Genomic DNA, 22,521 nt, shown 5'->3' on the forward strand with positions numbered 1-22,521 from the left:
TCACTGGATTTTTGAGATTGTTGAACAATGGGCAACAGGTGATGAAGAGAGTGGAAGGGCGATTTGCTGAGGCCTACAAGGAATGTGCCAGGATTTCACAGGATTATGCGAACAGTTCACGGTACTCCTGTCAGAGGGAAGAAATTCAGGGCGAGGCTCCACGCAGTCTGGGGCTTCGACCTATCGCTGGGGTCAGCAAATCTCCTCCCCGGGGCAAAGCCAACCGAATGACGAGTCCCGCTTACTACTGGGGCAAGTATTGGGGGATATGCGGAGGGGATTCCACAAAATGGCGAGTCGCAGTAACGGCAATGGGCGACTCGGTCTGTCACCCTCGACGTGCGGCATAGTTTATTGGCTGGACCGAAGAACTGAGTGTGCTATCAGGTCCAATACATAACCGAGGACCCGAGTCCGGGTTTTCCGGAGAACCCCAAACCCAACTTCACAAGGCCTTTCTCCAGCAAGGGACCCATTAGGTCATACCGGGACGGGATAAGTTCTTTGGAGTGGATGCCGACCTGAGTAGGAGGAGTCATGGCAAATGTGCTGATTTGCCTTCTGAGCTCGGCTAATGCTTCTTTGGTTCACCTTTCGTTTCCACCGAGAATAAAATACTCCGCATTTATGATCCATTCAGCTTCGACCAGAGGCAGGATCGGGGTCTGCATGACGATGATGATGGTGGTGGTGATGATGATGATCATGGCAGTGGTGGTAGACAACAGGTCGATCAAATTGGCCCCGGTAGATGTAAGTATTTCTGGAAAGAAAGAGAAATTGTGGGGTGTGGTACCTGCGAGTTCGGCCGGAAGAGAACTCCACGCACCCACGTACATATGCAGCGGCTGTTAGTTAGCATGGATGTAAGGGGGGCTGGCCATGCAATCTCGACCTTTTTTGATTTCCCATCAATCTCGTCCAGGTCAGTCTAATTATTGGCCAGCTAGTGTTCCGTAATTGAATTAGTAATGCCGAAGAGTCATGAGGATGGACTTATCGCAACTTGGGAAGAGATGGAGAAGCGAAGAGTGGAAAGTATGGAGAAGCCAATCTGGAGTCTGGAGTTAGCCGATTACTAGTTTGTACTGTTCGTTTCCATCGGTAAGTGAAGACGGGATTGTTCTTGAAGCAGAGATCCCGAGGTCTGGTAGAATGGCCGCAATACCGTACGGTATCAGACCGGTACTGCACATACTTTACCTCTCCACGTGCCTGGCTCAGTTGGGAAAAGTCCAGGTCAGTTTGCTTGTTTGCCACTTTCTTCGCTCCCTCACCGTCTGCCCCACACTTTTTCCTCTCCGCGCACCCCCCAAAGCCTGGATGCTATATTCTTTCTCTCCACGATCGATCATCTTCATCCCTGCTCAAGGCCCCTCTGGTCTCTCGTCGTCATCTTGTTGTTGTGGAAGGCTGGCTCCTTCGACTACCTTAGTTGATTGTTGCTGCCTACTCAATTGTGGATGCAGATGTGATACAGCATATCTTAACTTAGTTACTCTGCGCTGCCTTGGCTGCTACCAAGCAATCTCTTCCCCTCCCCCCTCCGGCCATTATGCCACAAACCACCTCCACCTCCACCTCCACATCCTCGCCCACTGCCACTACACCCACGACCAAGGCCTTGGTATGTCGTGTTTGTGAGAAGGGCTTCTCCAAGGCTGAACACCTGAGGGTATTTCCTCCCTAGGATCTCGTATCTTGAAGGTCTTTTTGTAGTGGAATGATTATAGCTAATTCTAGTATGTAGAGACACGAACGATGTCGTAAGCACCCCTGACTCAAGCTGTACTGGCATACAATGGGTGGCATCATGCGTTCTCATGAACCATTGACCTGCAATATGTTCGCTCGTTCATCACACGTGCAGCCTTGTCTTCTTGAGTGTGTGCTAACGTCAGAGTTTACAAGACACGGGATCGAAGCCTTTTGTCTGCAAAGAATGCCGACGTCCTTTCGCACGCCAGGATGCTCTTACTCGGCATGAAAAGCTTCACGTCCGTGCTACAAATGCCAAGCAGGCTCAAGTACAACAGTCCGCCGGGCATGTGCCACCGCAGGCGTCGGCTCTGGATGCTATAGCCTGGGACACCCATCGAACTACCGCACCCGGGGTGGTGTCCTCGTCGGCACCACCCAATAATGCTTGGGAGACAACGCAAGCGGAGTCACAGCCCGGCCTACAGCATGCAGCCTCTGATCTCGACTTTACACTAATATGGCCTGATTCCGAAAATCTGTTTCAAAGCATCATGGCTTGTGATACGACTGATCAGTGGCAGATGCCACTCGGCGCCCTGCCCTTTCCACCTGTTGTGCAGGATGTAAATGGGATGAACTTTGGTTCGCCAAACTCCTTCGACGACAGAGGTTCATCTATAGGCGCTATCCCATCAGGTGGTAGCCACCAGGCTGTGCGAGATGTTACAGAAATGGTTACAAGCTCGGTGAGGATATCCGATCCCATTCATTCTTACTCGAAGCTGATTCATTAAATCATGACTGATAGTCATCGAGCGTGACAGCAGCCATCAAAGCGACTTCAATAACATCGGTCTTCCTGGACGAGTGCCTTCACATGTTCTTTGTGCGATTCATACCCACTTTTCCCATTCTGCACCGAGCAACATTTGTCTTCCGGGAATGCACACATCCCTTGCTACTCAACGCTATGGCACTTGGGTCCCTGTACTTAGGCCCCAAGGATTCCGTAGCAAAGGGAGAGGCGCTATGGCGCCTGGCCCATACGGCTATTGCTACTTCTGTAAGCCGTGTTTTTGCCATGACGAAGGAGATCTTGCTCACAAAGCTGTAGTGGCAGTCCTTGATCACACATAGTGGTCCATATGATGCTTGCAAAGGAGTCCAGCTCCTACTCACAGCTCTTTTGGGACAAATATATGGTGCTCTGTCTAAGGTATGCGGCCCAACTGGTTTCTTCAAAGGAATATATGATTGACTAGTTGTTTCTAGAATCGAGTGATCCGTACCACAAGCCAGGTCTTTCGCCCGCTCGGTTTCTTTTGGGCAAGACATTGCGGTATGCTAGACTGCGAGCCTTTTTCAATGGAGAGCGTGCCATTCCCCAGCGCACCGAACAGTGAGAAGGAAAATAGGTGGCGGACATGGGCAGCCAGGGAGATTCAACAACGTGCATTACTTGCCTACCACATTCTAGACGGACTGGTTGCGCAGATGTCTGGAGATGGCGCATCCACACGGCACGTTGCCAATCCACTCATTCTGCCCAGCAGCGAAGCTGCTTTCGATGCCAGTAATGTGGATGAGTGGATTGCTACCATGCGAACTCAAAGATCGGAGCAGCCTTCATTCCGACTAGTCTTCCGCTCCCTTTTCCCTCCCATCGGCAGTTTCCGCCCACTGGATTATCAATTCTCAGCCTTCGCCCTACGGGTCGTTCTGGAAGGGTTGCAGTCTTTGGTCTCAGATTCCGACGAAAGCGATCTGGCGGCTGTCGGTGTTCCTGGCCGCTCTGACGTTCGTAGGGCGCTAGCTCAGGTGCATGAGACCATCACCATGAGCATCCACCTCTCGGCCCCGGAGAGACTCGAGGTCCTCCTCCGCTGGCACACAATCTGCCTGGACACGATGATCAATTCCACCATTCTTTGCAGACACGTTTGCTCTCGCTACGATATCACACAGCATGTCTCCGGCGGCTCTCGGACAATGAGACCGGGGTTCGATATGGTCAAATGGGTCAACACTGAAGATGCTCGTCGCGCATTGCTGCACGCGATTGCGATCCAGGATATTGTCGAGCAGTTGCCAAGGGGGCGTGCTCATGTCATTCACATGCCCAGCTCCCTGTTCTCTGCAACGACGATTTACGTTGTTTTCTCGCTCGCCGGGGTGACCAATATCCACCTTCCTCGTACTATTGTCTGGCAAGACGCTTTGCTCTCGCGGGCTGATCTGAATCTTGGATGTGACACCCTCCGCCCCTCGACTGGGTCAGAGACTCGCCGTTTTGTGGAGGAGGGACGAACCGACTCTCCTCCAGGAATGGGGGCGGTGCGCAATTTGCTGTATGAGATGAACTCGTTACAGAAGTTGTTCCGCTGCTTGTTTTCTCAGTGGGGCATCGCTCACGACATGGAGGAGATCATCGATCAATGGATCACTCTTTGCCATTGATTGCCTTTCCCAGTGTGTCCACGACCTCGCGGGTGTCTCCTTTTTGATCTCATGAGATCTTTCGGGTCATCAGCACAGTCAACACAACCTCCCTTGTTCATTTTCAACACTTTCAATTAATCAGGGAGGAAAGCACTCAAAGCAATTCATACATTCTGGTGTATTCATCGTATCAATGCCTCTTGCGACCAAGAGCCTCTACTGGCACATTCCGTTCACATGGTCCCATTCAGGTCAAGCTACCACGAAAGCTCGAGACAGCTATTCACAGGGTATCGGACATTATGGAGAGGTTGCAAAGAGTAACACTTTGAATATGCTGCAGCGCAGTGCTTCCATATGAATACTCACTACCAGACGTGCGGTGAGAATGCACCTGAGCTCATAATCGACTACCTCACGATTTACCCTATCCCCTTCTTTTAGGTCAAGCGCAAGGCGGAGAAGCAAAACGCAAATCCAATCTTAACCAGACGTCTCACGAAATAATGATGTCACGCTAGCATGTCCGCCTGGGGACTGTGTCGCCCGGTTGATCCTGGTCCTCGTCTTTCCAGCGTTCGCAAAGTAGAATCACTGCTCAGCTGTGGCTTGGTACTTGTTCAGACCAAGTATGATGGGCTTTGTGTCAGATTGGTTGTCCAGCCATGAATGTGTATGGTCAACATCAATGACAAGCACTGGCTCTTCATTTTCGCGTGGGGCTGATCGAGAGAAAGGCTCTTCATCGTGCTAGAAGGCCCCGCGTATCTGAGCAGCTGAGCAGCTCTTTATTTTATCTTATTTCTTTATTTCCTTTTTCCAACGTAAGTCTTGTTGGTTTTTCTGTTTGTTCTGATCCATGTCGCAGGAGAAACTGAAATCTAGCTTCAGATACCATAAGACATGCAGCAAGAACCTCGAGGATGTAGAAGAGATGTTCAGCGAGGGCGGTGGCCAGGGCACACTAAACCGGGATATACTTCGAACTTGGACCAAAGATCGAGAAAACCCCAACACCCCGCTGAGAACCTTCTTCATGCCAACATTGCTACTCGAACTACAGAACCTTGAAAAATCATGCCACCACTCATGGAATCATCGCTAGCGAGTCGGATCGGTGAAATTAAGTCCAAGTCCAATTACCTCATTCTGATCAGTCTATGGGGGTGGGTATGCATGCTATGCTATATTTGCGACTGAAATCCAAAACAAACGATGCCTAAAATTGAACCATAACGAAAACATCAAGGATAATCGTAAACGACGCAAAGCCAATGCTCAAGCTGCAAGGAAATGGGTATCTCTAGGCAATTTGATGCTCATGAGAACAGATGAAAGGTAAATGCGATGAACAATGCAAAAAGGGTAAACCAACAACATCAAAGACAGAGAGCCACCCATTTGAAATGCAAATTAGGAAATGAGAAAAAAATGTAGCGTGCTGAAACGGTGAATCAAGCTAAGCCAAAGATCAGGTATAGACGTAAAGAAACCTCATATCACTCAATCATCATGAAGGTATATATGTACGAATGTCGTATATGTGTATCGATATGTCGATCGATTTTAGTTCGTGTTCGTGGCTGCACGTTCTGCAGCAGATGCCTTGTCGATGCGCAACAAGGCCCGGGCAACAGACATGCCCACGTCCTTGAAAAGATCATTAATGATCGACTCGCACGCTCCCGGAAACCCCGGCGGCTTGGTCTCCTGTCGTCCCATACCCGGGGAGATTCGGTCGATGATCTTGCCGAAGGTGAACTCAATACATTCTTCGATCATCTTCATCTTGTGGCGGAACACCAGCAACGACTTGTCCACGGATCCACCAAGGGCCGTGTTCAAGGCAACTGCATTGCTATCTGGATAGGCGCGAAGACGTTGAGCGGGACGGTCGCAGGCGCCCTCATCATCAGCATCCCGATGTCTCTTGAGAGGATTGTGACCCAGAGAGGACTGGTGGAGAGCCATAGACGATGACCGCGGAGCCATTGCCTGCGAGGGGGAGCTGGTTCTTTCCTCCGCCAAACGCTGGGCAGTTGTTTGACCGAGGCGGTCCCCGACTCCCAAGAGCGACCGGTGCGTTTGCTGCGGGGTGGTATCTCGGCTTAGTGGGCGAGCGAAGGCAGCGAATACATCACCCCGTGTTCGCCCTGGAGCGGCGGCGACCTTCGGTTCTTCGCCCCATATCGCCATCTGCTCCATCTCCTCCGGGGGTGGGAGATTCCGGAGCCAGGTATATACCCGGTTCAAGGTGACTACCATATCGTGTTCAGGGAGGGTAATCCGCGCCGCGGGCTGGGCCGTGGTAGTCTCCTTGTGCACGGGTGCAACGACCGGAGCAACGGGTTTGGGCTTGGTCCGCACCTCCTCGGCCAGGCGGTTCTCAGTGTACTTGGCCCGGTCAATGTCGCTGATCCAATGGTTCAACAGGCCGAGGACTTCCTTGGGAATGTCGATAGTCGGATGGGGGCGACCTTGTCGGAAGGATTCATAGTAAGCGGAGCGTTTGGCGACATAGGTGTAGATGCGACGACGACAGGATTGCCAGGAGTAGCGACGGCCGGTCCGCATCTCGAGGGTGTTGGCAATCTTGATCCAGAAACTCTTTGGGTAGGCGTGGGCATCGTAATCATCCATGGAGGCGGCACATAGTTTGACAAGACATACTTGCTCGGGAATGGTGAGTTGTTTGCCGCGACCGGGGTGGGTGGGTTCCATGGGCAGAATGGGTTTGTCGACCGAGGTGGATTGAGAAAGGGACTGCGAGGGCGAATCTTTATTCATGATCAGGGCAGTAGCGGTGGCGGTAGCGGTGATGGTGGTGGTGGTGGTGGTGATAGGGAGAGTGATGGGGTCGGGCTTAATGGCGGCCGAGGACTGCGAGGGGTTGATGATAATCTGAGATTGCGGTGTGCTTCTTCCCCATAAGGAGTGATCGGGCCGCACGGGGTTCAGGACCGTAGTTCCGGAATACTCCATTTCGGAGAGATTGATCTGGTAAGATTATCTCTGATCTCTTCTCAAAAAAAGACACACACCGCACCAAGCACACACACACGCACACAATATCCTTGGAGAAGTGAGGGAGGGCAGAATGGCCCCTGATGGGGGGAGGAAGGGAAGAAAAGGAGAAGAGGGAGGAGGGAGGGAGAAAGGATGGAGGATGAGAAAGGGAAAGGGAAAAGGAAAAAATTAGAGGGAAGGATCAGGAGATTTCCAGTTTGGCCGCCGCCGCTTTCCCCAAACGAAATTACATGAAAATGGAAAACGAATAAATGGAATAAATAAATAATAACTAATTAATGCCTGAAAGCAAAAGCAAAAGCATAAGACTAAAGACAGGCAGAGAGAGAGGCAGAGGCAGAGGCAGAGGCAAAAAGTAGCAAAAGCCGAGCGGCGAAAACCGCGCCGCGTCCGCGTCAGCCCACGTGATCGGCGGTCGGCGGGTTGATTTGATGATTTGATGATTTTCTAATGACTTCGAGGGTCAAGTTGGGTCGAAATCAACCGATCTCTTAATTGACTTACTCATGTCCGGACTTAAGGGAACCGGACAAGCACTCAATCAGAAGACAGCGTCGCATCTTTTCTTATTATCGAGTGGTATAATCACGAATTATGGACCTAACGGCCTGACCGGTTGTGTTCCGACGCCCCCTCCCCACCTTCAGAAAGCTTCATGCATAAAGAGCCGTCCTACTCCGACTACAGTACTGTACAGTACTGTCTGTACTCTGCCTGCACATACAGTCCACACATCACACATCATATAACCTGTTTGGGATATCCCCATTGTTGTCTCGGCTGAACGCTGGATTGTTGCCTCGCATCTAAGTCCTTCTTTATCCACGAACCTCGGCTCGTTAATCAAATCAAATCAAAAAAAAATCTCTTCTCCGAGATGATCTCCCGCATTTAGTCTTTGCAGCCCAGAACCTGAATCGACTCCCGATCTGCATTCCATGGATCGTGGTTGGGCGCACGGCGGAATTCCGGGAGCATTCAAGAAGGTGTCAATAATAATGCCTGGTCTGGCACTGGTTCTTTCACTTCAGTCTAAGTGTCGTCATTCCAAATTCCATCCATGCTAGTCGCCCATGGCTGGTCCTTCGTCTTTCACGAAGCCGACGAATCCCCTCCTACAGGTTGTAGGCTTTTGACAGGGTGGTACAAATCCATGCAGAGTCGAAGACACAATGAGCTACCCCCTCTTCTCCAATACCCCGGACTGGTCGGGGTTCCTATATGAACCACGTTGAATCCAGAGTTCGGCTCCAGACAGCCCAGGCGATCGGTTGCTCTTTCCTGAAGACACGAACGAGTCCGCACGCCCTCCTGTCTCTGCAGCCGCCAAATCTGCCCCAGTAGCAACAACTTCGTACTTAATACCATTGACACCGGCGATCAAACCAGCTCTCGTTGAACACCAATATGCCACCGCAATCCAAACCTAGTTTGTTGGAGGTAGTGTCATCCGTAGCGCCTGTACCAGGGACGCGAGGTCAGTTCACCGTCACAATCACTCGAGATTGGTGCACTCAACAGTATGTCTATCCGACTGCTGCTGCTGCGCGCGCGCATTTGCGAGCGCCTCAACCTTCTCCACTGAGTTGAGTTGACCCGAGACAGTTCTGTTTTGGGAGGATTCTCCGCGGCGGTCATGTTGTCCGCTGGTCGGAAATTTCTCGAACAGGAGCTGGGCGATGGTCTTTATCCCGACCCCGTGCATGCCTTTGTGCAGTTCCTCCGGGAAGTCCACCCAGGCGAGTGCACCATTACCTGTGCCATCTCACGAACCTCATCTCGACGATGCGTCGTCACGGTTGAGTTGAAACGTGCTGCTGCTGCTTCTTTAAAGGACCAGAGAGAAACCCCGAACACAACAGGATCACCATCACTTATAACCACTACCCTCGGCGTTTTCACTTATGCCGATATCTCCAAAGAGCAAGGCCTCACCCTAGAGCCCCCGCCCGCATCAACGAAAGTAGCAGCAGCAGCAGCAATTAGACTACCATTACCCAACCGACAAACAGAATGCACCACCATCGACAACCCCGTTGTCGATGCCACTCCGGTAACCCGCAAGATGCATTGGGTTGCACCCCGCTCCGCCAACGGACTCTGGGGCCATCGTCTTGGGGGACACAACCGCGAAGTCTGGCTCTCCTTCCGCGATGGGACCAAATTCTCCGACATTCTACATCTAGCATACCTCTCGGACCTGGTCAGTCTAGTTTCCTCCCGCCCCACCCCTCGTCCTTTTCCAACCCCAACTCTTTCCCATATATTGTCACCAGAGAAACCCCCCCACGTATACATTCTTCAAACACCTAATGTGAGCAAATCCACATCCCCCCAAAATATAGCCCCTCCATCCCGCAGCAACCCATACCCCCGACTTCTACGCCAAGCACGCCATCTCCACCCTGTGTCTGTCGATCGAGTTCAAGAGACGGCCCGATCCGGCCACGGAATGGGTTCTGACCCGCTCCACCTCGTATCAGATCGCGCGCGGTCGCTACGATGTGAGCCTGCAGATCTATGATGAGTCCGGTGCGCTCCTTGCGTTGAGTCAACATGTGGTTTTCGTCACGGATCTGAAGCCCGTGTGGGTGGAGGGAAGGTTGTGAAGGGTGTGTTATGGCAGGGGGCAGGGATAAGACAAGGGGGACGACTTCGGGGGGGGGAGGCGTAACCTTGGTAGGTTGATAAATATGGCCAGGCTGGTATTTTGATTATTGATCGAAATAAAATTATGCTGGATCGTGGTCTTCGAAGCATGAGGATGTTGCAAGTTGTCTTTCTTGATGCTGGAATACAGCCGGCCATGGAAGCATGGTCAATGATACCTTGTGATGTAGGTACCCAGTCACTCTGAACTGGATTGGCAGCACAGAAAAAAAATACGAATCCAGAATTAGAAGTGTAGCAGCCGATTACTTTATTACTAAGGATCTTATTTTACTCTGTCAACATTCCCTCCTACTACTCTTAGGTCTCGATTGAAATACTTCAGGTCGATTCGATGATCATACTCCAGATTGGGGCGGGTAGGGCTCAGGGCTCGGGGCTAGGGTTTTGCTTGCTTGCTTGCGTGCTCGACTCATGTAAGTTAATGCTAGATACGGAGAGTATATTTGCATATCTTCTACATAGAAACTCACAAGATTGGCTTTTCGGACCATGCATGAGCATAAGATGCAATTCTTTACACACATGAACTGGATGAACCTTGAAAAGTCAGTCAGCCGCCGCAGCAAGCATGTCTTGTTCTAGACCCATGCACCGATGCATGGAGACAAGCCGCCATATGATCTATCAACTGTCCCCCGCTCGCCGCCCATTGCCAGCTGTAAAGACTGACGCCGGCTCAGCCACACACGAAAGTCTTTCTCTCGTCACTTTCTTGATTACTGTACGGGGTGGGATGGCTGATAGTTTGAACAACATTTCCAGAATAGAAATACAAAACGTGTAGGGGGTAAACAGGGAGAGCCGGAGACAATCCCTCCTAAAGGTTGGAACATCGAAGCGTAAGAACACGAAAACGTAAGATCCTAAACGACATCACCACCAAGATACGACCCAGACGGGACCGAGTCCAACAGATGATCGAACGCAAAAACATGACCGTGTAACCGCTGCTGAATGTCATCCATGGGATGGAAACCGGAGGAGTGATGAAGACCGACACTGGATGACGACGCATGGCCGCCGTGCTCGAAGCCAGAGATGGTCGGCAGGGCAGGCACAAGGGCCTTCTGCGCGCTCTTCTCCGACCGGGCGTTGCCATGTCTAGTGGAACTGAGCGCAGAGACACCAGGACCACCGGTGGCAGGAGAGTCCACGATCATGAGGTCGTTGGGCTCCTTGACTGGGGTGATGAGCCCGTAGTGCACTGCTTCGCTACTCTCGCGCTTGAACGTCAGACCCTTCTTGTCCTCTTCCTCGGTGTTATCTTCTACAAAGATCGCCTGCACGAGCGAGCCGCCATGGATGGTAGGGGTACGGGTACTGCTACCGCCCTTCGCGGGCCTGGTCGGCGTCTTCTGCGAGATAGTACGGCTGTCTCTGCGAGCGCGGGACGATGATGGAGCGGGCTGGCTGGCCTTGGTCACGCCGTTGCGGGGTCCTCGAGGGGTCCGCGGGGTCAAGATGCCAGACGAGCTGTTGCGAGCCCGCAGCTCGGTGAAATTGATGCCTCGCGAATCCAGCTCGCCGCGAAGCTCGTCGGCCATTTTACGCCATTTCCGGAAGCGGCCTTCGATGGAGTCGTAGCTTGCGCCCTGCCCGAAAGCTGTTGCCATAGCCTTATAATCCAGCTGTAGTTGTTTCAGTCAGATCGAGCCCTTGGGGTTGCTGATGGTGGAGGCGGGGCACTATACCTTCAGGCCGGGGTGGGCCACAATCAACGATGCGAGGAGCCGATCGGTCGACTCCGGAGCCTTCCAGTTGACCATCTTGTCACAAGGAAGTAAGAGCTCTAACAGAGAATGCTTGTGATTCGAGTCCAAGGAAGCTTGGGATGCAAACGCACTGGGTTGCCAGATCAAACAAGACCAAAGAACAGAGGAAGAAATGTGCAACAGCAGATGAAGTGTCTGACCGCCGAAATGAGAGAGCCCCAATCCTGTATTTATTCACAGTGCAGGACCAAGAATCCGGATGCCCTCCAGTCAGATCACAAGGGCGCTAACAGATTCCTCCAGCAACCGAAACGGGGCTGTCAAAAGTCCCTCGAAATTGTACTGTGATTGAGTGGATGAGATAGGTAGAGATCCTTGTCCACTGGCGCTTTCTGTTTGTCGGGGACAGGCGGACGAGGCAGGGATTGTACGATGCTGTGTCGCAGCGTAAGACTTTCACAATTCGACGTGTAGAATGAAGCTGGCTGAGAAAGGAGAATGATAAGCACACAGGGTCTGGAACGGGGGCAATGGCGTAGCGTGCTGTACCTTTGTCACAAATCGGATGTATACAAAGTGATCAGTCAAGATGCAGGAATCCCGGTCGGAGGAAAGGCTCAAACAGCGGCTGCAAGCAAGTGGATTCCTGCAGCACAAGAACAAACTTCAAGCAGTAACACGTCCTCGAATCCTGTTAAGTTATCGAGGAAATCGAGAGTGAGAGAACACTGCAGACTGTGATGCAAACAGTGGGGGGTGGGAAGTTGTCGAGGGCAGGCTGAGAGTTGTAAGTGTTACCTGAGCTGCTTACCCACTAAGACAGGTTCTGGTCACTGTTACCTGCGAGGCTGGGATCATTCACTTGAGCCTGGAGGTAGATATCTCTAAAGTTAATAGACTAGAGATTTTCTTCTGGTTCTAAAATCCTTACTATATACTCTTATCCTTTTCTGTTCAACTTAACAACTCCTCAAATCTCTTCTTCTCTACCTTGTCTCTTACTCTTTCAGATTCAAATCTATCATCCAGTCACCTGAAGTCCTTGATTGGTAAAACTTATACCTCATCAGATAGTACTTACAGCAGTCCTCTTTCCACCCTACCTTGCCTACATACGCAAAAATGCGCTGGACTCCTGAAGCTGATCAACTTGTATGTCCTCTTTAGTCTTTGTCTCTCTCCATTCCCGATTCCTATTTCCCTCAAGCAGCTAACATCGACATAGCTTCTGCTGAAGATCGTCGAGACGCACAACCTGTCCGTGAACTATAGGAAGGTAGCGGAAGCATGGCGTAAGCCCCCCCTCCCTTTCCCAGCTTGTCTCTACTCGTCCTCAGTCTCCCTGAAAAACCTACTCTGCTAACCACGAACTTTCCCCTTCATACCCAGCCGTTGCCGCAGGAGAACTCCCCCCTACACCTCGAGCCATCAGCGAGAGGCTCGTCAGAATCCGTAATCTGGCAGGCACAACCGCCAGCAGCACCAGCAAAGGAAGCAATCAGGACGACAACAACCCCATCACCCCAACCGCCACCCCTCGCAAGCCCCGCAAGAACAGCGCACCCGCTACGCCCAGCTCCACCAAGCGGAAGCGAGAAACTGCTATCAAGGCAGAGTCCATGCCCGCGGACTCCCTCATCAAGAGCGAGGCGGGAGCCGCGCCCTCTCCTATCAAGATAGAAGCTCTGAACCCCTTTGGCATCGACACCCACATGAGGGACACCACCCCAACGAAGAAGACCCCTCTCGCTCATACTGGGATGGGTGCGGCGAACCAGCTGTTCGCGGGGCATACCCTGTATCAGACGCATGGAGTCGCGGCTGCTGCCCACGTCGAGCAAGATACCCCGTCCAAGAGAGTGCGTAAGCCGGCTGCTCCGGCGCCGGGGATGGTCAACTGGACGACGCACCACCACTTTGGCAGAGACGAGCAGGAGGTGGATGTTGAGAGCTCGGCCTCGGAGTACTGCCCGGAGAATGAGATGGTTGCTGCGCCTCGCGGTGCGATGATGAACTATATCTAGAGGGCGGAAATTTATTGAGATGGTGACTGGGAGCGGCAGGTTGCGTTTTGGTTTTTCTTTTTCTTTTTTTTCTCCATCTCGAGTTAAGACCAGACTGTTCACAATAATTTGTCTGTATGTACTTAAGAGGGCGTTTTATCGAAAGTTCTTACGCAATGAGACTTAGTACTGCTTGTTCTAGCAATGATGCCACTTTCACAAGAATGAGATAGTTACAAGAACTGCAATTACAGCTTGATCATCAAGATCCCACCAGTGCCTATCCCCCGTAGAACTAGAACCCCCCAACCTAGAACTGCAATAAAACCCATCTCATATCTTCGACATTCCGAAGCACAACCCAGCTTCGCCATCCCCACAATAAAGTTGCAGCTCCAGAGCCAGATTAAGTACATCACAAAAAGATCAGACCCGAGATCTAGGAAAGCGAATCAGATCGCCTCCTGCATGTAAGCATCCTCGATACTCTGGTACACGGGCTGGGATCCATCATTCGTGTCGATCGTTGCATGCGGAGCCTCCTCTTCCATCTCTTCAGCTTTGACCTTCTTAGCGCGGCCTCTCTTCTTCGGAGTCATCGGCGCCGCCTCAGCGCTACCATCGGCTTCCACCTTCACCTTGGGAGGTCTTCCTCGCTTCCTCGGCCCAGAGGCGGGGGTGCCGTGAGCGGAGGCAGGATCAACGCCGCCGGTGGAATCCCTGGTAGGGGTCGAGGGAAGGGCGGGAGGGCCGTCTGCGGCGGTGGGTCCGGACCTGGCGCGCTCCCTCAGGCTTCGGAGGCGGTGCTGGATAGCGTAGATAGTACATTCTAGTTTCAGGGTCACAAGGTTTAGTTTGGCTTGCGGGCTTTCTTCGCCTGGAGGGCTCTGAGGTTTTGGAGGATAGAGAGGACATACCGGGACCCATGAGCTGGGCGATACGGGGATAGTCGAGCTTCGTGTTGATGGTCTGCAAGATGGCTGTAAGTAGCTTTGACGTTGATCGGTTAGCTGTGTGGCTGCGAGCAGTAAAGACCAAAAGAGAGAGAGAGAGAGAGAGAGAGAGAGAGAGAAGACAGGCACGTACCTTAGCATCTGCCGCCTCGTTCCATGTCATAGGCATCTTTGCGATGGAGTTTGGGTTTTGTTTTGATAGACTATAGTGTGGCTTAGAGTGATTTGATGTCGATGTAATAGTTCTAGATAAGTTGAAGATGGGATATGTGTGGTTGGGGTAAAAGGTAGAGAGAAAATATTTTGAGGAGACAAGTAGACGAAGAGATAAATACACAAGAGCCGATAGAGAAAATAAAAACTGGAAACAAAGTGTAAAACATTCTAGGCCGGGGTGTTATTCACTTATAGGCCGAGTACCAGTAGGTGTTACTGCCTAGCAACCAGTGCATTTATAGTAATACTCTACAGAAACTGGATTAGTCAATTCCATGCCGCGAGAATGATTTGCTGGCCTGACCATGACTACACCTGGTTATGAAGTAAATATGTAGGAAGAGAGACCCTGCTTCTTACTCTTAGGCATAGCAACAGCTATTCTCCTTCTAGTTCCCTCGAGATTTTCTCCTCCCGGATGAAGTATGCAGTGCACAGGCAAGACAAATCAGATGACTATCGAGGCTAATCAAGTAGCTGTCTTCGGTTGTTCCAGAGTGACTCTTCTAAGTAGAGAGCCTCATCAATAACGGACGCTTCTTGTAGTATGTGCTTATGACAATGCTACCGTTCATCTTTCTAGAACTAAAAGTTCGACGGTACCCCAATGTCCCCAGCACTTTCCCTTTCGTGTGTCCAGCAGCTGTACAGATATCAGACCACATCTGAATTGGCCTCAGAGACGACACAGAAAAGTTTGATGATGTATATGATGGTGATTTACTCCAAGTACGTGCGGTTAAGTAGGTGCACTCTTTTACCTCAACATAGAAAGTCGAAACTGCAATCTATGCTCCAGGACTCTGGGGATACCCCCTCAACCTTTACTACATGTCTGGTAAGTTGAAATTTCGATTATGGTGCCGCTCTGAAACGCACGGTAGATATCACATCCACCAGATCTCGGAGCTAAACGGTGTGTATAGGCTTCTGGCCATAAACTGCGACGCTAAAGTAAGCCGGGGCGATGATAAGTCAGCATTAGCCCACCGGAAAGGAACGCGCATGACTTACACTTCAAAGTAAGCATGAATATTTGGATCCCGCAGGCCTTTGCGCATTTGAGCCAAGAAAACCTGCACTTCCGCGAAGGTCCACTAAGATATATGGGGATGCCGTCAGCGCCTATCGTCCCATATGGTTTCCAGTACGCGACTAGCGCCAGCTTCATCTCGAGGACTCGAGATGAGATAGACATCGATGAGTATCGAGATCTCGTCACGTACCTTCATTACCCGCGTAAGCAACGCCATAGCCCAGCCCTCAATGCCATGCTCGCAATGAACTAGATTCCATATCCCGAGACTCTTCAGCTTTTTGTCTCTGCTCCACGGACCCACCGGCAACTTGTACCGGTGCTCAACAACATTCTGAAAGCCTGCATCTCGCATATAGCCAGCCGCTAGCTCGGCAATGCGGAAAGTCTTCCCTAGTTTCTCACCGGCCTCGATGAACGTCTTCGACCAGATTGATAACACATGGTCCTCCGTTAATGTCTCGTCGTCTGATCGGAATTGTATGGACATCTCGAGTTGATCGAAACATCCTCCAGGACGCAGATGTCTGAGACAATATTAAACAAGCTCTCTCAGATATGGTGGCAGAAAGTATAACAGAACGTAAAGGCTTTACCTAAGGGCTTTGCGGTAGAATTGTGGCCAGTCCGCAATTGCTCCGTACAAAGTACGGGTATGAATCAGATCGAAGTAGTTCGCAGGATAGATCCAATCCTCCGACGCATCATCAATCACGAATTGCAAGTTAGGGGGGATGAAGCTTGGCTGGATGGGCGACAGATCCGTACCGATGACTTCGGCAGAGGGGTGTTCATCCGCGAAATCACTAATCACAGTACTGGTCAGAATGCCGCGTCTCACCCAGGCTGCCTCGACACGTACATGGCCCAAATACCAGTACCGGTGCCAATGTCAAGTGCTCTCTGGGTACATTGTGAGCACAATACGGGTCGTCTGGTAAGGATGATGTCTTTGAAACTAGCTCAACATACCTGAATGCTATTCCCGGTGGGCGCTAAATGTAACCTGCCATCCAGCAATAATGTAAACATGTGGTGGCTGTTGCATAGTGTCAACGCGGGTTAGCGATTTCCCGACTCCACTACTCACGCGATATCTAGCTGTGTATTCTGTTGATCATCATTCGGGGCCCTAGCAAGATGAGGTCAGGTTCATACAATTAGTGATTAGGAAGACATTGGCTGCTGTGCTCACCAATAAGCTCCGTCCTTGTATGCATGGTATCGTCGTCCATTCTCATAGCGATACGTTGTTATTTCGGAATTCAATGATGTGGTATCGCTCGCGCTATGGCATTGTGCGCTCATCAGTCGTGAACTCTCATCGTATCCAAGTAGACAGCTACTTACAGCTCCTCCGCATAGTCTGAAAAGTCGTCATCAAGCCCCTGTTATGAGCTGAGATAAGCGAATGGCTGACGAACACATAAAAGAACGAGATGCTAGGCTTGTAAGTGCCAGCACTCTTGAGCACTCACTGAATTCAAGATATCGTCGTCGTCATGACTTTCTCCTGGGAAGGCAGTTTGGGGAATGGCACTTGGAATGGTGAACGAAAGCGTGCTAGCCTGTACCAAGTCTGCGGTGGGAGGTATCTGGTGCATGGAGAGAGGCCATGCCATGGTGAAGCTTGAAAGACGTGGTGGTAGTGGTGATGGAGCAGGAAGGATTGATGTACCGATAGACACGTCCAGAGTCTACGCTCTGAATGAGACGAGCACTGATCACCTGGTGAACTCGGGGTCGGCGCCTCCCCTGTGGCGCTTGGTCCGTGATTTTAAGTTAGAAAACCCCCCATCCCTTAGTGGATTGGCGGTAGGGATAATGCACCTTGATATCTCTAGCCTTTAAAGACCACAAAAAAATCGCCTCGATAAAGCACATGCGATTGGCCCCATTCCATAAACAAGAAGTGGATATCCCGCGCGTCCCCGGCGCGACATGTGGGGAAACCCACCATCATTTGGACAGGAAACAAGCGTTGAACCAGATACGAATGGACTCGACTTGCTCCTAGCAGACAATGCTCTTGAGAGCTAGTGGTCTGGAGTGACAATCATTGGGTAGGCGTGGATGCAAGGCGTTTGTTCGTGTGGCGTGTCTTCTGTTCGTTTCCTTGACCGGTGTGGGTTCTCCGAAGCAGTATTCCGTACAGGTAGTAGACACAGTTGAAGTCCACGGTACTCCGTACTTTTGCCCGGCTACATTTCTTAGCTCGCCGGCCAGAGCTGCATTTTGATTCGGCGCGGAGAACAAATCCTGAGTTCTCCGCCGGTAGTCAGGCCGATCATATTCCAATCGTGGGATCTAATGCATCATACCTATCACCCACAGCTCGATCTATAAGGTGCTACATTGCCTCATTTCTACTATGCAGTTAGACTACGTTGATCCATGGACCTTTTCGGTCTTGCTGACCGCAGACGGCGGGGGAACAGCACAAAACGGAATATGCCTCACTTGCGCCTTGGGCACATCTTTCAATCATCAGCTACCTATATACCAGCGCTTCATGCTCAGTCGCTACACTTTTATCAAGCGTTCTCCTCCAAAAATGCGAATGCGCATGGGTTACCCCAGGTATCGCACGGCAGAAAACGCCATGATCCAGAATGCTTGCCGGAAAAGAAGTAGTGAACAAACCATGCCGACAGCGGTGGCATGGCAGGCCACTGATTGCCTCCTTCAAAAGTGATGTCGCGAAGCCCCAGCACCATCGGAGGCACCACATGCTGCAATCGAGAGTGTCAGAAACCCGGTGGAATGAGTAAGGGGCGAGAAGCACAAGGATAGTAAGTACCTTATCCTGCTTGCCTGCATCGGCCTCGCATTCCTTGTAGATCTCCAACAATGCGTCCCCGTCATACGGTTCCATAGAAAGTAAACTCGAGATTTCATCGCTCAGATGCTGGCGGAAACTGGGTGCCATCTCCTCAATCAGTTGACGGACCACAGACGCCTGGTAGTGTGCCGGCTGTGTCTTGCTGCTGTACTCCAAGAGCTTCTTCAACAAAGGCTGGAAGGAGTGATGTTGCTCCACGTTGGTTTCAAGGAAGTTGGGAACACCGATGACTCTTTCAAATCCCGGGAACATCTTCTCCTCTTCGAGGACGTGATGATGCGATACCCAGCCTGCCCACGCGTAAACGAAGAAGAGAAAGTCGGAGACATCCTGGGGCTTTTGAACGGACGATGCCTGGAGGTAGATGCTGTTCAAACCTCTCAACATGCTGTTGTGGGCAAAGGCCATTTCGTTCGCGATGTAGACGGCGGGATGTTCTGACTGCAGGTGCTCATTAGCACGAGACTTGTAGCCTGGAAGAAAAGGAAAGAAACTCACAACATTCCGGGTCTTTGAAGGGGTCTCGATCAGGGGCCAGGGCCCGTCGGCCCAAGGACGAGCTGGCTCAGATGTAGTGACCATGGTGCGATCGACAAGAAGTCAGTAGTAGGTAGCATGCTGGCTTGATCGAGCTCGACGGGCAGCCGTACTTATATACACAGTTATAAATAACAGTGATTAGGCTGAAGGTTGAGCAGAAATACTGATCACTTAGAGCTGGACATGCTTCCAGGTCCTGGAAAGTCACCGCGTCAAACATGATGTAGTGCGGTGACCCGTGATCACAAGAGGCGCAAGCGGTCAAGCAAGCAGTGGGCGAGCAAATATATTTCAGAGCCATGCATTAGATGGCTCGTTTATCGTAAGCTTTGATTAGACTGCGGCAACAGAGCACTCTAGCTTGTCACCGACCGTAAGCCATTCGATAGCACAAGTTTTCTTTGTCCAGCCAACCCTAGCGTGGTCGATTACTTGCTGGAAGAGTAAGCACTACGATACACTACGTGCGTTTAGATCTGTTGACCCTTGCCAGTCACTATGCCGGCGTGCTCATATCTACGCGGTTCAAGACCAGCTGTCACACATTAGGCGGAGAGCTCCGTGAGTGCGAGTAATCTGAGATTGTCGTATAGGGACAAGAAGCAAGTCTATACAGTTGACATTCCCAATGAAGCCTGCATTGAGCCTCTCCAGCGCGACTGTCTAGGGCGACTAGCACGTGGATTATAACCTATACCCGGCTTGCACGGCCTCGATCACCTGTCGCTCGGTATTCGCGAACAAGTCTCTCCACCAATACTTCGGTAACCTCTAGCGTTATCATCGATGTTTTGGGTGCTTTTCTCCAAACCAGGATATGGCTGAATTCGGGAAGAGGCGTCCTAGAACATCAGCCGATTCGAGTGGAGCCCAGATTGTGTATGAGGTTCACTACTCTGCGGAGTACGGGCATTTTTCATGTCACTCATGTCACTGGACCAAGTCGCAGCGTCTCTGTCAAGCAATAAGCCAGGATCTCAGGAGGGGGAGCGAATCGCTTCGACTCTGGCGACGTCTTGTGCTCGGGGCTGTTTCAAGAGTAAGTAACACGACTAGGTCATGAGTTATTGTTCATGGTTGATGGCCAGTCGATGACGGATATTCGCCCCTATCTGACATGGACATCCTGGTGAAACAGTGCTCGTCGGAAGACAGCCGCTGTATGCGACCATGGGGAGAGGAAGGTATATTCGCCAATGAACCGAAAGTCGAAAACTGGGACAGCTCCCAATGCGAGTCTGGCTTAGAGGTGCAAGCGCAATCCGCAATGAGCAAGCTCTTAGCTCACTAGAAAGTGAGGCCATTGTTCACGAGAATGTGTACGGAGTAGACAATCAAAGACATAGGGGGAGAAGAGGCCGGGAGGGGGGGGCATTCACCGCCTTGCCATGTCAGTGTCAATCTGTCAGGAGAAGATCCAGCGAGGGGAAAAGAGGGAGAGGAAAGAGGGAAACTCCCCGCTTTTCCCCTCCCCACCTTGACCGTCATGGTCTCACATCGCTTGTAACGTCGTTACGGGTCATCTCCTTACTTGCCAACTCACCTGACTTCAGATGGAAGCACCAGCCACCAACTACGCGCCCCTGTGAGACTGGCACTCCAACCGTTGACACCCGTCAGCGGCCCCCGAACCTCTCCTATGCCAAGCACTCAGCCCTGCAAGGCGACGGAAGGGAAAGCAAATAACGATAACTACCTTACCTCTTACCATTATTGACAGCAAACAAAACCAAATCAACCACCTCCCTCTCACGAGGAACGGAAACTCAGCCACCCGACGGGGGCAGCCTTACGCCACTTTTCCCAGATCACGACTCTCCATCGCACTCAGTAGTAGTACTAACTTATTCTTGGCACAGTCCTTCAAACCAATATCATTGCAATCACTTGTGGGGATTGTGGCTGTTCCGGAATCAAGGAACCCCACTATCGACGGAGTCAGACAGGCAGGGTCCCGCCATACAATGATTCTCAATCGCTATACCAAGACTTCTGCCTAAACAGCAAATGCCCCCCCCCCATCAACCCGTCTCGATACCCCCCGAAACCGGCAGACAGAGAGCAGCAATAACGTCACGTCTCACCTGGCCCGTTGCTTCAGCCCGCGCAGGCGCCGAGGGGGGGGCCAGAGGATGGGATAGCTTTCAGGGTCCATTACTGCTGAATTGGCCGCCAAGAGGGACTAGGTGCGCGAGTGGAAAGGAGGGAGGGGGGCCGTGGTTGTTGTGAGGATTTTCTACGGTGAAACAATAGTGCTCATGACAGGTGGCCGATACTCATATGAATAGTACCCATTTCGCTTCTTGAGACATGATACTATCTAATGATATGGTGAAGAAGGCCCGCTCCAGGCAGAGAAAAGCATAGAAGAAAAACAACAATGCAATCCCAGAAAGAGACACATAGCTTTCCATCTGCTTGTTTTTGTTTGTTTGTCTTTTTCGTAAGTGGCTTGATGATTGAATACAGTTTGCTTATGGTTGCATTGCAGCTTCTGATACATGTAGTGTATGCGCATACATCCATCCATCCATACATCCCTACAACCCACCACACACTGAGACGAGAGGGAGGGGGCCCCCACGGAAGATCCAACAGGGCTTCTAGACTAGTAAGTAGCCCGATGTCCACTCAATCGCGCGACAAAGCTAACTAATGAGACCAAGAAGCCAAGTATGGCAGTAACAGTCTTGGATGATGGAGGGGTGGAGGGGAGGGCAAGTAGATCAGCCCCTTTCACAATTCTTATAACAAGAAAAAGGTATAAGAAGGGTCTCCTCCCCCCTCTCCGCCATTACACATTATCATTATCCTCAACCATCAACACACTCATCCTCACAATCCAAACCCCTGCCTGACAGCTTCTTCCTCTTCCTCCTTTCATCAAAGAATCCCCATACTTCATTGCCACCATGAGCTTCCACTTGAGCGCCTCGGACGTCCACATTGACGACAACCATATCTTGGTTGCGGTCCTCAGGGATGAGGAGGGCGAGGAGCACGAATCCACACTGGATCTGGATGAGTTCCTGGGAAACAACGAGGGTATGTCCTGTCCATGACGACAGGCTTCCACAAAATCCGGCGAATGATATTCTGACTTCTTTGACTATTTAACCAGGCCGATTCGACTGGGGTGGAAACGGCTTCTCCGGCAGTGCCCGGAATGTGACCTTCTCCATTGAGGGTGGTGGTGAGGTCCCAGTGCTGCGCGCCGAGCTTGCCAACTCGGAGGGCGAGTACTCCCCCGCCGACGTCAACCTGTCCGAGCACATCGAGAACGACAACGGCAAGTTGGTTTACCAGTAGGCGATTGAACGCTTGCCTAGGGAGTTGGCCTGAGAGAATCATACCCGCACGGGGCACCTGCATGGGACAC

At 51.4% G+C, this 22,521-nt stretch overlaps 9 protein-coding genes across 9 annotated transcripts; 4 read left to right on the forward strand and 5 right to left on the reverse strand.

Moving 5' to 3' along the window:
• Window positions 1-1,555: 1,555 nt before the first annotated feature.
• Window positions 1,556-4,209, forward strand: BO95DRAFT_510408 (C2H2 type zinc finger domain protein; the record flags this gene model as incomplete). Its single annotated transcript, XM_025591347.1, has 5 exons — window positions 1,556-1,627; window positions 1,902-2,447; window positions 2,510-2,764; window positions 2,816-2,917; window positions 2,974-4,209. The coding sequence occupies 5 exons, from the start codon at window positions 1,556-1,558 to the stop codon at window positions 4,156-4,158; spliced, it is 2,160 nt and encodes a 719-aa protein (XP_025447390.1). The 3' UTR covers window positions 4,159-4,209.
• A 1,209-nt stretch (window positions 4,210-5,418) lies between these two features.
• BO95DRAFT_115988 (uncharacterized protein) lies at window positions 5,419-7,431 on the reverse strand. The gene is made up of 3 exons (XM_025580414.1): window positions 7,206-7,431; window positions 5,551-7,137; window positions 5,419-5,436 (listed from the first exon to the last, which is right to left on the reverse strand). The coding sequence occupies exon 2, from the start codon at window positions 7,120-7,122 to the stop codon at window positions 5,707-5,709; it is 1,416 nt and encodes a 471-aa protein (XP_025447391.1). The 5' UTR covers window positions 7,123-7,137; window positions 7,206-7,431; the 3' UTR covers window positions 5,419-5,436; window positions 5,551-5,706.
• Window positions 7,432-8,483: 1,052 nt separating this feature from the next.
• Window positions 8,484-9,837, forward strand: BO95DRAFT_115970 (thioesterase family protein). The gene is made up of 3 exons (XM_025580413.1): window positions 8,484-8,687; window positions 8,773-9,370; window positions 9,513-9,837. The coding sequence occupies exons 1-3, from the start codon at window positions 8,575-8,577 to the stop codon at window positions 9,774-9,776; spliced, it is 975 nt and encodes a 324-aa protein (XP_025447392.1). The 5' UTR covers window positions 8,484-8,574; the 3' UTR covers window positions 9,777-9,837.
• An 826-nt stretch (window positions 9,838-10,663) lies between these two features.
• Window positions 10,664-11,855, reverse strand: BO95DRAFT_116038 (uncharacterized protein). The gene is made up of 2 exons (XM_025580415.1): window positions 11,532-11,855; window positions 10,664-11,468 (listed from the first exon to the last, which is right to left on the reverse strand). The coding sequence occupies exons 1-2, from the start codon at window positions 11,604-11,606 to the stop codon at window positions 10,704-10,706; spliced, it is 840 nt and encodes a 279-aa protein (XP_025447393.1). The 5' UTR covers window positions 11,607-11,855; the 3' UTR covers window positions 10,664-10,703.
• A 566-nt stretch (window positions 11,856-12,421) lies between these two features.
• On the forward strand, window positions 12,422-13,708 carry BO95DRAFT_478329 (uncharacterized protein). Its single transcript, XM_025590031.1, has 3 exons — window positions 12,422-12,704; window positions 12,778-12,844; window positions 12,942-13,708. The coding sequence occupies exons 1-3, from the start codon at window positions 12,675-12,677 to the stop codon at window positions 13,574-13,576; spliced, it is 732 nt and encodes a 243-aa protein (XP_025447394.1). The 5' UTR covers window positions 12,422-12,674; the 3' UTR covers window positions 13,577-13,708.
• A 56-nt stretch (window positions 13,709-13,764) lies between these two features.
• On the reverse strand, window positions 13,765-14,867 carry BO95DRAFT_438136 (uncharacterized protein). The gene is made up of 3 exons (XM_025585440.1): window positions 14,642-14,867; window positions 14,473-14,545; window positions 13,765-14,384 (listed from the first exon to the last, which is right to left on the reverse strand). Exons 1-3 carry the CDS (start codon window positions 14,675-14,677, stop codon window positions 14,008-14,010), a joined length of 486 nt encoding a protein of 161 aa, XP_025447395.1. The 5' UTR covers window positions 14,678-14,867; the 3' UTR covers window positions 13,765-14,007.
• A 332-nt stretch (window positions 14,868-15,199) lies between these two features.
• On the reverse strand, window positions 15,200-17,462 carry BO95DRAFT_470107 (class I SAM-dependent methyltransferase). The gene is made up of 10 exons (XM_025589490.1): window positions 17,239-17,462; window positions 17,111-17,148; window positions 16,956-17,048; window positions 16,851-16,892; window positions 16,733-16,799; window positions 16,623-16,663; window positions 16,357-16,566; window positions 15,951-16,287; window positions 15,739-15,821; window positions 15,200-15,673 (listed from the first exon to the last, which is right to left on the reverse strand). The coding sequence occupies exons 1-10, from the start codon at window positions 17,380-17,382 to the stop codon at window positions 15,634-15,636; spliced, it is 1,095 nt and encodes a 364-aa protein (XP_025447396.1). The 5' UTR covers window positions 17,383-17,462; the 3' UTR covers window positions 15,200-15,633.
• Window positions 17,463-18,211: 749 nt separating this feature from the next.
• BO95DRAFT_438137 (uncharacterized protein) lies at window positions 18,212-19,510 on the reverse strand. The gene is made up of 3 exons (XM_025585441.1): window positions 19,101-19,510; window positions 18,561-19,043; window positions 18,212-18,492 (listed from the first exon to the last, which is right to left on the reverse strand). Exons 1-3 carry the CDS (start codon window positions 19,182-19,184, stop codon window positions 18,295-18,297), a joined length of 765 nt encoding a protein of 254 aa, XP_025447397.1. The 5' UTR covers window positions 19,185-19,510; the 3' UTR covers window positions 18,212-18,294.
• Window positions 19,511-22,054: 2,544 nt separating this feature from the next.
• On the forward strand, window positions 22,055-22,451 carry BO95DRAFT_449201 (CVNH domain-containing protein; the record flags this gene model as incomplete). Its single annotated transcript, XM_025587931.1, has 2 exons — window positions 22,055-22,187; window positions 22,264-22,451. The coding sequence occupies 2 exons, from the start codon at window positions 22,055-22,057 to the stop codon at window positions 22,449-22,451; spliced, it is 321 nt and encodes a 106-aa protein (XP_025447398.1).
• Window positions 22,452-22,521: the final 70 nt, after the last annotated feature.

This window comes from Aspergillus brunneoviolaceus (genome assembly GCF_003184695.1).
Source record: "Aspergillus brunneoviolaceus CBS 621.78 unplaced genomic scaffold BO95scaffold_3, whole genome shotgun sequence".
NCBI classification, from domain to species: domain Eukaryota; kingdom Fungi; phylum Ascomycota; class Eurotiomycetes; order Eurotiales; family Aspergillaceae; genus Aspergillus; species Aspergillus brunneoviolaceus.